This window comes from Cottoperca gobio, chromosome 8 (genome assembly GCF_900634415.1).
Source record: "Cottoperca gobio chromosome 8, fCotGob3.1, whole genome shotgun sequence".
In the NCBI taxonomy this organism is placed as follows: domain Eukaryota; kingdom Metazoa; phylum Chordata; class Actinopteri; order Perciformes; family Bovichtidae; genus Cottoperca; species Cottoperca gobio.
Genome location: NC_041362.1, coordinates 9,464,299 through 9,478,405, shown reverse-complemented (window position 1 = coordinate 9,478,405; position 14,107 = coordinate 9,464,299). Strand labels below are relative to the sequence as shown.

At 42.2% G+C, this 14,107-nt stretch overlaps 3 protein-coding genes across 4 annotated transcripts in view; 1 reads left to right on the top strand and 2 right to left on the bottom strand.

The window, feature by feature from the left end:
* Positions 1 to 2,505, bottom strand: part of LOC115012096 (mitochondrial import inner membrane translocase subunit TIM16-like) — a 103,807-nt gene extending 101,302 nt beyond the window's left edge. The window contains exons 1-3 of one of the 2 annotated variants that reach the window (XM_029437554.1): positions 2,289 to 2,505; positions 412 to 508; positions 124 to 204 (exon numbers count right to left, since the gene is read on the bottom strand). In XM_029437554.1, coding sequence (XP_029293414.1) covers positions 124 to 204; positions 412 to 508; positions 2,289 to 2,348 — 238 coding nt within the window. In that variant the 5' untranslated portion in view covers positions 2,349 to 2,505. The remainder of the gene's footprint in view (positions 1 to 123; positions 205 to 411; positions 509 to 2,288) is intronic. The other variant, XM_029437556.1, reaches the window with a different exon arrangement.
* A 164-nt stretch (positions 2,506 to 2,669) lies between these two features.
* Positions 2,670 to 7,314, top strand: dnaja3a (DnaJ heat shock protein family (Hsp40) member A3a). Its single transcript, XM_029437559.1, is given in 12 exon segments — positions 2,670 to 3,052; positions 3,923 to 4,059; positions 4,167 to 4,250; positions 4,396 to 4,605; positions 4,734 to 4,886; positions 4,969 to 5,116; positions 5,225 to 5,289; positions 5,493 to 5,621; positions 5,713 to 5,790; positions 5,792 to 5,829; positions 5,994 to 6,091; positions 6,562 to 7,314. Coding segments are annotated over 12 exon segments (1,407 nt in total). The 5' UTR covers positions 2,670 to 2,808; the 3' UTR covers positions 6,585 to 7,314.
* A 303-nt stretch (positions 7,315 to 7,617) lies between these two features.
* hmox2b (heme oxygenase 2b) lies at positions 7,618 to 13,303 on the bottom strand. Its single transcript, XM_029437560.1, has 7 exons — positions 13,170 to 13,303; positions 12,522 to 12,641; positions 11,806 to 11,922; positions 11,554 to 11,671; positions 10,882 to 11,373; positions 9,972 to 10,095; positions 7,618 to 9,873 (listed from the first exon to the last, which is right to left on the bottom strand). The coding sequence occupies exons 3-7, from the start codon at positions 11,886 to 11,888 to the stop codon at positions 9,746 to 9,748; spliced, it is 945 nt and encodes a 314-aa protein (XP_029293420.1). The 5' UTR covers positions 11,889 to 11,922; positions 12,522 to 12,641; positions 13,170 to 13,303; the 3' UTR covers positions 7,618 to 9,745.
* Positions 13,304 to 14,107: the final 804 nt, after the last annotated feature.

The window sequence follows — 14,107 nt, the reverse complement described above, 5'->3', positions numbered from 1 at the left end:
TGATTGGTTTTCTCTAAAAGAGACCAGAGTGTCCTTGAGGGTTGGAGTTGTGGCAGGAAAAGGGGCACAGGGAGGGAAAGACAAGGACTGTGATGTGCTGACAAAAGAATAAAGAAACGCTACCAGAATGGCAGGAAATCTGCGTGACTGTCCACTGTCCATCTGAACCAGGTTTGACTGAGGACAGGCCCAGCATACCTCCACCTGCAGACACATACACAGAACATGTCATACTGTCATAAAACAAAACAAAAACATCCTTTCTGTTTTCATTTTTTACTTTATTCAGTCATCTCCATATCCAGAACTGGTTACATGTGGACACAAGCACAAACAGGGCGGAAACTGTACACAGATGATTCCGTCTGCACGAGGCAAACGTTACTGTTCGCCACACTTTCATAGCCTTACCAGCCTGATCGGTGTTAAAGGCCACAAACTTGGAGCTTGCTTTGATGTGGTTCCCCTGGCAGGAGAAGGAGCCACCTTGGACGTTGTTGATCCATCCCTGGATTTAAAAAGACATGGAGAGCATGAGAAAGGGATCATAATGGATTAAAAAAACAAGGGTAGGGTAATGCACTTAGATAATTGGGGTCGGAACACATGACAAGAGAGGGAAAGAAATGTCATTCAAGCAGCAACACAAGCAACCTGCTACACTGAAGAATCCAACAGAAAAACATAGTTCATCTGTTTCCTAATATTAACATGACCAAGTTTCTGTCACAACTAGTTTAAAACAAAGAGAAATAAAACAGGAAGGGTCTAGCTGAGAGCACACACACACACACACACACACACACACACACACAAAAGTGCCTCTGAATGAACTGTTGAGGAAGTGGAAGGGGTCCCTGCATTGCACAACAGATAACTCTTAAAAGCTCTTTCAACATTAACACGGCAAGAGCAGCAAGAGGTCTGTCAATAGAACACGCTGCAACCACTGCTGCTGCTGCTGCTGCTGCTGCTGCTGCTGCTGCTGCTGCTGCTGCTGCTGCTGCTCACAAAACTGTTACAGATCAGCCAAGACAAGACATTTGGCCTACAGAGGGCACTTGCATATATGTTGACAGGGTTACACGTTCTACATGTGTGTATGTCAAAAGACAAGTGGACATCAAACAGGACTACTCCATGTTGTCAAAATCTTTTAATTTCTGGAGCATCCTTTACTGCATGGATAATATTAAGGACATTTGTTTATATTGTAAAAGCTGTGTCTTGCCTTAATATATACATTTAGGTCAACATGTACATTATCTGGTATGTGTTTTTTCTGCATTGTTCTTAGGATTAAAGAGCTACACTTTAATCAATATACAGGTTGTGAATCCATATAGAGGCTCATAATTAGAAAGCCAATACAAAAGCTGCGCTCAGCCAGGGGACTGAGGGGCACCTCAGTGTCAGACAAGAGCTGACTAAATTAGACGACTCCTGTGACTACTCTCTCAAACTATGTGCGAAACATTTGGTCTCTTTCCATCCCTCTAAAACTGCCTCGCCTCTCCTCTCACTTTATCTCCCTTGCCCCATTTTCTCTCTTCTACAGTGTTTGACATGACAGTCCCTGTCACATGACTTCAGCACCTCAACTACACATATCCATTGGTTTGCTCTGGGAAGTGTTTGTTTTACATTCACACTGTCCTTGTGAATACCAGGCATTCTACTGCCTCATTAAAAACAAGGTATGGGATTACATAATCCAACTCAGCGAGGAGAGCAGCAGGGGTTGCAACTTGAAACAAATGGGTCCAGAGGATGAGGAAAATGTAAAATTTGTATGCAAGACACTCCAGTCCCGTCCAGACATGTCGCCTCTTGCAGCCTACAGGAAAACTATCACTGAGGGAGAGGGGGGGGATCATACCAATTATCGCATTTGCTATTCAAATGTATATATTTGCCTTTGCCTGACATAGCAAATTTTGGCAACATAACTCTAAGTGTTAACATTGAAAAGCAATGAAAAAACTCAGTTAGCTATAATATAATAGCATGATGATGGGCGTCACTGCCTCACCCGATGTAGGCTAGCGGCTCTATACAACCACATGGCTCGTACTTTTTACTACCAGTCCATATTTCGTGTGAATACTAATGTGCGAGTTCATATTTTCGTGTAGTTGTCTCAATACTACGCAGCCTTCCAGATGCAGGAAGTTCATCTCTTGCAGGCAGCCGTTCCCCAAAAACACAACTTCAGTAGCACAGCTAATAACCAAAGCTAATGTTAGCTAGGAGAACTGGCTCTATTTAGAAGCTCGTGAGCTACTCACATCTTTCTTGGCAATTTTCGGAGTGGTGTTTTTGAATTTGGAGGTCTTAAAGCGATTCATGCTGCTCTCTCAAATTGACTTTCGTGCCTTCCTGGGTGTCTCTGTCGAGCTGGTTGGTACTCTGCAGAGGACTCCTGCTACAGCTGACAGTTCAGGTTGGCCGTGCGGTGTTTGCTCGCTTTGCTCCACAGAGCTGTCCGCATGGGCGGAGATTTTCTTTTTTTTTTCAAACACTAGAGAAATCTCTGCTCTGTCACTTGCTGCCCCGGTTCTTAAAACATGTGCATCCATTTTTTTTACTTGACACTTGAGATGCTCTTTGACACTATAAAACTGATAATGTGTAAATACTTTAAGTCAATCCTAAGTGTTATCTATTGGAACCACTTGCGTTGAGTTTATAAAAAGTAACAGTAAGATTTTAGATACACTTCTGCAATTCGTTTTTCTTTGAGAGTGCATTATCTTGAATCAAAATAACTATCTTTGCACTCTCGGTGACGCCCACTCCGTCCTGGACATGCGCAGTGAGTCCGGAGCAGAGGCTAGAGAAGGAATGATGGCGTCTTCAGCTGCCCGGTACTCCTCACGCTGGATTACAGTCATCTTGTCCTCTGGACATCGCAGGGCCGCGGGTGCCGTTGTCTGCGCTGGACATGGAGGGGTCCGCAGTATATCTACCCTGGGAGCGGAACAACTGTGGCGGGGAGGGAACCTGATGTATGGAGGAGCAGGAAAAGCGTTGACATTGAGAGGACTGTCAGGTGAGGGCTGTGAAACCATATGGTACTGGCCTAGGCTAGGCTAGGCTAGGCTAAATGTTTTTTAATTTCTGGTTTACTCCTGTGACGCAGCATAAAACAACACATTTAACCAGGCTTGACAACGGCTAAGGCGATCATTTAACATATGACAAGCTTGTAACACAACACGCATTTATTTGTTTGCACGTAGCGATAACTTTAGTTTGCAGTTATCAAGTTGAATTTGCAAGTGTGTGATGCCAGGGTTACATCGTATTCTGCGACCCAGAAGGTTCAATAACATTATGCAAGCAAAACGAAATTGCAGTTGTGTCATTCTCACATTCTTAAAAAAACAAAAACAAACCCGTAACAGATATTTTAAAAAAGAATACATGGGGCATGAATGATACAAGAGATAATAAAGGTCAAAAGTACAACATCTAATCAATGTAAGCACATGTATAAGCAATTTGAAGTATAATGCAAATATGAGTGTGCAAAGCAGCAGCAGCAAAAGTCCAGTAGAGGTGCAGCATAACACATTTGGAGTGATGTGTTGGGGTGTTATGTGTGTTACCCCCTTACTTGAACTGGAACCTAACCATAGCCCTCAATCAAATCACACGAGGAACTCTTCAAGAAAGTCAAATCTTGTGTTTGTTTCGTTGCTTGCAACCTTCTGTCATTGCAATTGTGGCACTAGCATATGTTTTCACCACTTGCAAGTAAATCATCTTCAGCTTTACAACAGTTGTATTTCTGGAATTTTCTTGCCGATCAGGTTACCTTGCTGGCCTGTCTAAATATTTATAATTTGTTTTCATCGTCGGTGAACAAATGAGGCCCTGAATGCAGCTGTTCCAAATGGTATTTACTTACTTTTCACAGGTATCAAATCGCCCCATGCTGCCTGCACACTGTCCTTTCACACAAGTAGCCCTGCTAGCAGCCAGAAGGACCTCTACCAGATTCTTGGCGTACCTCGCGCAGCAACCCAGAAAGAGATCAAGAAAGCCTACTACCAGGTCTGCTCCTGCCTGACGTACATTCACAGCTCGTATTGGTTCTCGGTTGACCAATCGTCCCAGTGGTTGACAGTGTTTTTGTGTTTTGGTGTTTTGTTGTCCCTCAGATGGCTAAAAAGTATCACCCTGACACCAACAAAGAAGACCCACAAGCCAAGGAGAAATTTGCTCAGCTGGCTGAAGCTTACGAGGTTTAGTCTCAGTCTTTATTCAAGCTTTCACTAAACACTTGTATATTTCCCCTCATATGTTTTCTTTGAAATCTATGAATAGTGTCTTTCAATCACATCAGAATAACAAATGTACCTCTTAAACCTTTCTCCATGTTTCTTTCAGGTCCTGAGTGATGAAGGAAAGAGGAAGCAGTACGATACGTACGGCTCAACAGGCTTTGACGCTGGTCAAGCTGGTGGAGGAGGGCAGCAGTACTGGTCTGGACAGGCCAACAGCGTGAACCCGGAGGAGCTCTTCCGCAAGATCTTCGGGGAATTCTCAGGAAGCCGTGGCTTTGGAGACTTCAATGCCATATTTGAACAGCCACAGGAGGTGAGTGGGACACTGTTGGAAGCAAAAGTAAGGCCAGGGAGAGCCTTCGATTTTGCTTTTCTGGTTCGCGTTTGGTCATTTTTAATTGGTGCACGTTCAGAGTAATGAATCCTTTTTTGCCGACACAGTACTTCATGGAGCTGACGTTCACTCAGGCAGCAAAGGGAGTCAACAAAGAGTTTTCGGTTAACATAGAAGCAGCCTGCCAGCGCTGTGATGGTAAGGGCCACGAGCCAGGCACCAAAGTCCAGCACTGCAACCACTGCAACGGCTCCGGCATGGTAAGAGCGCCGACACGTTGCCTTTTCATCAAGGTTTTGTTTTCTGTTGTGTTACTAAACGCGTGTACTGTCCGCCCCGTAGGAGACGGTGAACACGGGCCCGTTTGTGATGCGCTCCACATGTCGTCGTTGTAGTGGCAAAGGCACAGTCATTTCCAGCCCCTGTCACTCCTGTAAAGGGGCGGGACAGACCAGGCAGAGGAAGACTGTGATGGTTCCTGTGCCTGCAGGTCAGTGTGTTCTACTGTTCACACACTGTACATACCTCCAAGGGTTACACTGAACCTTTTAATGGACATCATGTATCCAACCTAACGGTGGTTTGTTTTTGCTTCAAGGAGTGGAAGATGGTCAGACAGTCAGAATGCCCGTTGGTAAGAAGGAGATCTTCATCACGTTTAGAGTGAGTATATTATATATGTAGATCAACTCCTTAAAGGTATAATATGTTACTTTTGTCGCTTGGTGTTTTTAAACACACAGCAGAGAGAGAGAGAGATGTATGTCTGAGAGCTTTGACTTAGAATTAGCAGAGTTCAGACGACCTGTGGTGATGATTTGATACCACATGTGATTGGTTGTGGTGTGTTCTGGGTTTGTGTCCAGGTCCAAAAAAGTCCTGTGTTCAGGAGAGATGGTGCAGACGTCCACTCTGACCTTTTTGTCTCTGTGGCACAAGCTATCCTGGGCGGCACGGCCAGGGCACAGGGCCTTTATGAAACAGTCAACTTAGCAGTAAGTAGACGCGCACATTCTCAGGTTTGTTCCATAATGGGGAAACATTTCAAACTGTGTAAGGAATGACTGGATTTGTCCTTGTCTTCAGATCCCTGCAGGCATCCAGACAGACCAGAGGATTCGTCTTTCAGGGAAGGGGATCGCTCGTATTAGTAGCTATGGCTACTGGAGACCATTATGTCCATGTCAAAATAAAAGTACCCAAGTAAGACTCCACAGACAAACGCACATCTTGTTCATCTTTTTTGATCTAGCAGAAATTCCACCAGATGGGGACATGGGAGGGCTTTGTGATTAAATGCTGGAAGAAATGGGATGAGAGCTGTTTCCCCAATCACAAGGACCATAACCTGTTGTTTTCCTGTTCAGGACACTGACGGACAGACAAAGAACTCTGCTAACGAGCTACGCTGAGGACGAGACGGAAGTGGAGGGGACGGTGAACGGTGTCACTAACACCACCACAGGTAAGGCTGTCGCTCTGACTCTTTTCCTTACCTAACTGCCCCTGCAGTCCTGAAATAGGGCTTTAGGAAAGGAAGATGTATTTGGTTGGTAAAACTGGCTGATGCAGTGTTAATCTCCGTCCAGGTGGGGGCAGCAGTGGTAAGCAGTCTGAGGCAGGGAAAAGCGAGCATGACAAGAAGGAAGGAGAGTTGAAAGAATAGGGGGGGCATCGTCTCCAAATTTAAGGAAATTCATTTGTGCTTCCTGACAGCCACAAACCAGGTACGGCTAGTATTGATTTATCCCAAATTACTTTTTCGGTTCTGTTCTTCTCAATTAAATGTGATCCATTATGCAACATTTCATTTTGTAGATGACCTTTTTTATTATCTAGTTTGTGGCTGTCGCATAAACACTTTGATGCATGCACCCCTGCATGAAGCTGGATGTCCTAAATGTCTGTTTTTAAAATTCATATTTCTTCTTAAAGGTAAAAGGTCCTCCTGGAACTGAGAAGCTTCATCGGTAGATCAGAGGGCAGAAGGTGAGGACGGCATAAAGCAAAGCACAGACACATTGTAAAGGGACAGGTGATCGAGGAGTGTTGTGTGTTTGAGGCCTACAAAGGTTCTGGACACATCAGTACGGACCTACCTGCCCAGCTCTGCCGTGTATAAAACGAGGATCATCTGCCGACGTAATTCCACACACAAGAGGATGTTCCCGTGTGCCAATCACCTCTCCAGTCCGACGTCCATTAAAGCTGCAAAGACTTATCATTTATCAAAGCATTTGGTGCGTGTTGGTTTTCTGTTGATCTCCCTTAAAAACATGATAGTGATAACAGAATTCATGTGCACAGAAATAAATGATTTGTATCGACATGGACTACAGATTCAATCAAGTTTATATTTGGGGTTGAAGTTTTGTTAATCTATTGTTCTTCAAGCCTTGGTTGTGTTTTCATAGATGCTTGAATTTCCCCACAATTCACAGCACATACTGAACATTACCAGACATGTGTTCTGGTGGTTTACCTTTTTTTTATTTTAAGTTTTAGGAGAAGAGATGTGCCTGCATAGGAAAGTTAAAGTTTGGCTCCTGAGCTGTGAACACTAGTCACCAAACTCTGTCTCTCTTTTAACCCTTTTGCATTTTGGATATAATTCTGCACCTGAATTACATTTGTACATAGTTGTGGATCATAGTTACATACGTCTAATAAAGCTACGGTCTGGGAAAAGTCTGTTTTGATCTAGTAATATATTAAATACATATTTTGCTCATCTGTATTTATATGCAATCAAAAACACAACTGCCTCCAACAAAGTACAAATAGAAATACCACAAAGGTGCTATTGTTTTAGATTACATTTAATTGTTAGTGTGGCGAATAGACTAGCCTGCATTTTTACTTTTGAATAAATCTATTAATGTATTATCATTTTCAAAGAGATGTTCTGTGGACATTCTTTCTCCAATGTTTGCTAATTAGCTAAATAGGACAAACGGGCTGAATTAAAATCCTTTTAAATAAACAAACCAGTCCAAATGAATCGCCTTTATTTCATCATGAGCAGGAAAACAGAATTTATTTCATAATAGAAAGCCCAACATAATCCTGGGGTTTCACTCTCACACAATGAGAGCATTCTAGCCAAACACTATAAAGCGAATCGGAGCAGGGTTAATGAAAACGCAAGAGAATTCAAAATCATGAATTAGTCGAGCATCCCACTCACTTTAATCTAAGGTTTAAACTGACCCGCACTACCTAGACTTCCCGTGGTTCAACTATGCGTCCCCTCAGTTTGTCTAAAAATACTTTAGCATTTTGACACATCACACTGGCAAAAAAAAAAGTTAAATAACCTGGATTTTGAATTACAGGAGTTTAATAGTCCTCCATATGAAATGCATTGCATTGCCATCTGACTACATGAACCTGAGACTCTCAAATACAAAACACGTCATCACTTCGGCTTCCATGTCTGATCCAATCTGTTTGCTAATTAAAGAATACTGTGCGTTACATGTGAAAGTGTGCAAACAAGCACGCACACACACGCGCACACACACACACACACGGAACCTGGGTGAAATGTTTTCAGCAGGTCTCCGTTGGTTCCGTTTGTCAAACAATTTCAAGCAAAGGAAATATAATGCTTGGAATATAATGCAAAGTTAATAAAAATGTCATTACGGTGTCAGGATAAATATTAAACTTCAAATCGCAAAACAGTGCAATAACACTACATACAGTACACACACAGCATAATATATTCCTCCGTCTCCATGTTGAGTTGAGCACTACTTGGAATGTTGTTCCCAACATACAGTATGAACGAAATGTGGGGCAGTTTTAGTGATGATGCATAAACAAGAGGTTAGCTGTTGAAGGACCTACCTGTAAGTACCCAACCTGAAGTAGTTTAAATAAACCACAACACTCAGACACGCTTAGCCTTTAGTAGACAAACCATCATAATCACTTTTGTTATCGCCCTCGTCCTAATATAGGCTCCTGTGGCAGGTAAGACTGAATCATCAATGACTCATTCCTCTTGGATAGTGAAGCTTTGCATTTAAAAAAAAATAAAAAAAAAATTAAAAAATCGACAAAAGGCAGTTTTGTTTTTTTTTGGGGGGGAAATACAAGATACCATATCATAATTATTAAACCGAAAAATAGTCCATTTGAACATGAATCTGGACATTCAATGATCTGGTTATTCACTAGTATCTAAAAGATGTTTAAGAATCATACACTTGTTAAAAGTGTAGGTGTGCTAGATTTAAAATGAAATAAGAAAATGTTTTTGATTCCCATCGTCTCTCACCTGTTCAAACTTGTTTTGGAAACATTTGAGGCCACGTTTGAATCATGACACGTAATAAAAACATAACTGCAGTGTAGTGCACCGTGTTTTCACATTATCCTTAGTACTTCAATCAATGTGAGGAAGTAAAAATGGAGATCTTTTATTGCACAAAGACCGGATTCAAAATCACCACAGCAGTCTGCCCAGCAAAATCATACTGTGCCATTATACTCACTCATAACATATGCATAGTACGTTGTAACACGTTTCCACTAAACTCACCATGAATTAATTGTGACAATCCATTCATCATCATCATCATCATCATCATCATCATCATCAACCAATGTATCACTGTATAGCCAATTATACATGGGCCGCTTCTAAAAGTCACTATGCTCTGTCAATCTGGCAGTGTCATTTAAAATTGGGAGAAAATGTAATATCGCTATTAACCGTATGCTTCCATGACAAAAATCAGAAAGCAGCTTAAGAAGATCTTCAGATACGACCAAACACACTGGAAGGACAGAAAGGATGGAGGGATGGTGCAGAGGAGGTAGGGAAATAAAAAGACTGAAGGATAAAAACAAGGTGTAGCTTGATGGGTGGGTGGATGGATGGAGATGGCGTGCCAATGGTCCTACACATCATTTATAAAGAAACAGATCCAAGTTTAATTCCTGTCAGCTACTCTCATTAGCAAACACACAACATTAAATAAACCTGGACCTGTTCAGAATGTTTATATGAAACTAGGAAATGGTCTACAGCTTGAGGGAGTTTTCTCCTTACTGTCCTCCCTTCTTTCTCCTCCCCCTCTCTTACAGCAGTGACAGGGTGACGGCCGAATCACATCAGATACCACGCAGCCAATCCAGCCAGAGCAGCAAACCATGTAGCAAACAGGACCTGTCCTGTTGGGTGTCGGAGTACGGCCATGACGAGCTGACAAGCGTATGCCGTTCCACCCGACGCCGCTGTGAGACAGAACGAAAACACAACTTTAATTAAAAAAAGATCCTCGACATAGATCTATAAATGGCACAATGCTACAGAGAGAAGTATAAAAACATACCCATTTTGGCAGAATAGTAGGGACACTTGCTGACGTCTCCACCCATTGCTCCGTGGACGGGCATGCCAGCATCTAAAACATCCTCCTGGATGGTTTGACCGATCACTTCCAACTCGTCAAACACCTGCCAGCACAAACACACAGCATGGAAGGTTATGAAGCTTGTTGCAGTCTCAATATTCTAGAAATTGTTTGTGGAAGAAACAACCAGACAGGAACTTCTGTTTTTGGCTAAGCCAGCAAAGCAACCATCTGAAAAATCAAAGTATCATTATTAATCGCACTGATGTAAAGATTATATAAAAAGGACAATGATACGATATTTGCTGATATCACAAAGTCTGCCACGACACGATTCAGTTCAGGGGCCTTTAACACACAATCACTTACATTTAGATTCATTCACAAAAATATGATTTGACAATTGTATAACTGAACTCTGTCGGAAGGGGAATGGGAATTTCCAAATAAAAAGGCGCATCTTAAAAGAGGGTATGTATCAATGTTTTCACTTTGCATCGATAATATTGGAACGTTGATCATCGAATTGATTTATCACTTCGGATTGTTACACCTATAATAGTTACCATGGCATAAAGGGTATGGCAGTATCTCTAAAAATTGTCAGGTGGAAGTCGTTCATTTTAAATGCCACTTGGTTACGATAATAAAAAGGATAAAAAGTATTGCATAAGTGCATTCAGTAATACGCATAATACCATTAATGTCTTAACATTTCAGTAAATGATCAACACAGGCAGAAGCAGGACACCTCTACTGCAAGAATCTCATTTTACCACTTCACCGTCACCACCAGGGAACAGATCGCCCACTAGTGTTTCCAAACATAGCTTCCATTACTTATTTTCTCCATCTCTGCAACATCCATTCCTGGTCCCTGGCTTCTCACCTCCATGTTGAACTGGAAGGCCTTGACAGCCTCCTCTACTAGCCTCTTCTTCGTTTCCATGTCCAGCACCAGCTCGTTCATCCGACTGCGGTACAGCTGCTTGAATGCTTTGGCACTATGGATGCCATCAAACTGATAGAATTCCAGGCCTTCCCCTGTGGACGGCAGCTTCATGGCTCTCTGTGCCACCTTCCTCAGCACCTGGCCCCCGGACAGGTCCCCCATATAGCGGGTGTAAGCGTGGGCCACCAGCAGCACTGGGTCCTCCTGCCCTACTTGATGAATACGGTCCACATAGAGTTGGGTGGCCTGGGAGCAGCTGACCTGGCTCTGCCAGTCAGGGCCGTAAAAGTACTCAAGGTCACGGGCCAGGGCCTCATGGCGATGCAGCTCTGTAGGGAAATATAGAGGGGCAAAGTGGGGGTGGTCTTTGTTCCTTTCAATCTCCTCCTCCATGGCTGTATAAGTATAGTAGAGCGCCACGGCACCAAGCTGGGGAAGCAAGAACGAAAAGAAATATTGCTCGTCATATTTTTGCAGTTGTTTTTTTTGCCTACATATTTATTACATGCATTTACTCATATTAGATTCATTGACTCATATAGTTTGTTTAGTAAAGCACTCGGTGACATTAAATTGGAACAACTTCTACCCGATTCTCTTCAGTCTGACCTTGAAGAGCTCTTTGCGGATGCGACCTCTGAGGAAGTCTTTCACAAACTGGGTGTTCTCAGCCTTTTCATGGACCTCCTTGGTCCCTGCTGCCAGCACCTCAGACAGATCCTCGGGACTTGGGAAAGAAAGGAGAAAAATAGGAGATATAATACGTGTTTGACAGAACCACATCAACAAACATGATTCTTTTGTAATCTTCTTACACCATTTCAAAAGGTAATAGTGTAACAACACTAGAGGGAGATTAACCTGAGGGCGTCTTCTTTTCCCTCATATGCAGGTCCTGCTCCATCGTATACACCGGCTGCTGTCTCCATCTTCTCTGCTGACATTAAATGTGTGTTCCTGTCTGCGATTTAGTTCACCCTAGAATCAGTAAAAGACATCAAATCAACTTCATATTGACTTTCAAACTATACGTCATATTTAAGTTCTATTACATTGCACACAAATCTATCATTTAAATATACAAGTTGTGATCAAGGCATATACAATAGTAACTTGTGTAAGATTGAATAATGTATCATTACTATGACCCATGCCAGTTACTGCAGTCTAAATTTGTAACTTGATTCAAGATTGCGCAACTGATTTTCAAAAATAAACAAGGGAACAAAGTCAGGCTGCAGTGTTCCCTGCGGTTCTAGAGGTCTGAGGCATTGTGTACCAAAACAAAAACAACACAAAGGAGCAACATATAAAGTGCATTAATTACCACTTGTACACAGAACATAATGTAGACCAAACACAATCACAGTTAACCGTCCATTACAATCATCAGGTCCATAAGCATCAAATTATGGCTGTTTTCAATGTTACACTTATGTTCTGTGCATAATAACGACTACCAACATCACAATCCTTTCAAATTCCCTTAGGATGTTAAGGTAATCCAGTGCTTCTAGTTATAGAAAAACAAACAGATTAAGCAGTGTATATTTAATAACAATATCATTAACCCTTACCCCGGAGGCAGAAGAGCTGATGTCACCCTAATCCTTTTCACTGTAGATGTTGTCCCTGAGATGATGCTCAAAAGGAAAGATGTCTTCCAGCAGATCATTCAGTTGTTTTCACCTTATTTACTATGAGAGGATAATAAAAGGCAACGTGAGAGCTAAAGTTGATGCTCTCTGATAGGAGGCTGCTTCAAACAATACCAGTCTCAAACTACATGAACACACAGTTAGACAAAAAGCAGCCTCAACAGTACAACACAGGCCTTCTGGCGTTTACCACAAGTCTCATCAACATAGCTGTTGTTGTATGAGGAGAGTTAATGAAGTGATTTAAAACCGTCCAGTTCCTCTATGTCATCAGAAATCATAACGTCAAGCCAACTTTCATCGAGATACGAATACATGTCTCGTTTGTTGTTCCTGGCGGTAACGTCGTGTAACTTGCTACGAGCATCATTTTGACAACAACAGCTAACTTTGCTGGATGACGCCAGCTACGTTTGCTAATAGCTAGCTAGCATTTCCACTAGCTTAACAAACTTGAGGTTTTGACGAGCGACGTCACATTCCAATGCAGGTTCGACACGTGTATTCACCTCTGAAATGATATGTTCACGGGTTACAATGCGTTGGTATCATATTGACAATACAAACCTTCACCCCACTGTTGTGCAGAGCGGTCCGGTTAACTACAAATCAAGCTTGAGAGCCAGGACGGAACTGCACGTCCACCTCTCTTTAAACATGGCAACTCCGCCCCCACCCGGCTGCTCGCTGTCAGGTGCTTCTCATGCTTCAGGAAATGCTGAGGACACCAATTGGTAAACAGCTACTACTTCTGCCACAACTGCTAGGCTAATAATAATAATAATAATAATAATAATAATAAGCTTATTTAGGCAATAGAGAACATTTCAGGAGCAGGCATCACAAAGTGCTCGACTACAAAAGACAAAACAACAGACTGCAGACATCAAGCTGTAGGTTGTAGGTTATGTGGCTCAACCCTCACATCAGACATGTTAAGGAAATTATAAATAATGTTTTGACATGGGCTTGTGAGAGAACATGTGGGTCAGTGTCTCTGAGTGTAGGGATGATGTTGGAGTTAAAATGGTGAAGAAAACAAACAGCAAGGTCACAGTGAACAGAGTAAAGCGGAAAGAAGGGAGAGTATAAGGAATTGTACCATTTCCTCTTTTTATCATAAGATCAACTGTGACGTTATTAACGAAACAACAATATGATTTAGGAGTTCCATCCACACACAAGCCGAGGCTCACTTACACAACGACACCAAGGTAAAGGTAAAGATAACTTAACAGACTTCATCAGTGGTAAGAAGGCCAAACTTGGTGGTGAAAAATAGGTAAAAGACCAGCAGCAACACTATCTAAGCAATGTACTTAACTTCAGACCTGCATGTACTCAAACTTCAAGTTAATTACATAAATCAGCTTCATATAATATTACTAAAAAAATGTGGCAAGGACTGTTGGGATGATAAAGCAAATCAACACATGTTTTGGAATTGCCCGAAGACACAACCGTTTTGTATCTATGGAGGATAATGCAGCAAATTCTGAGCTGCA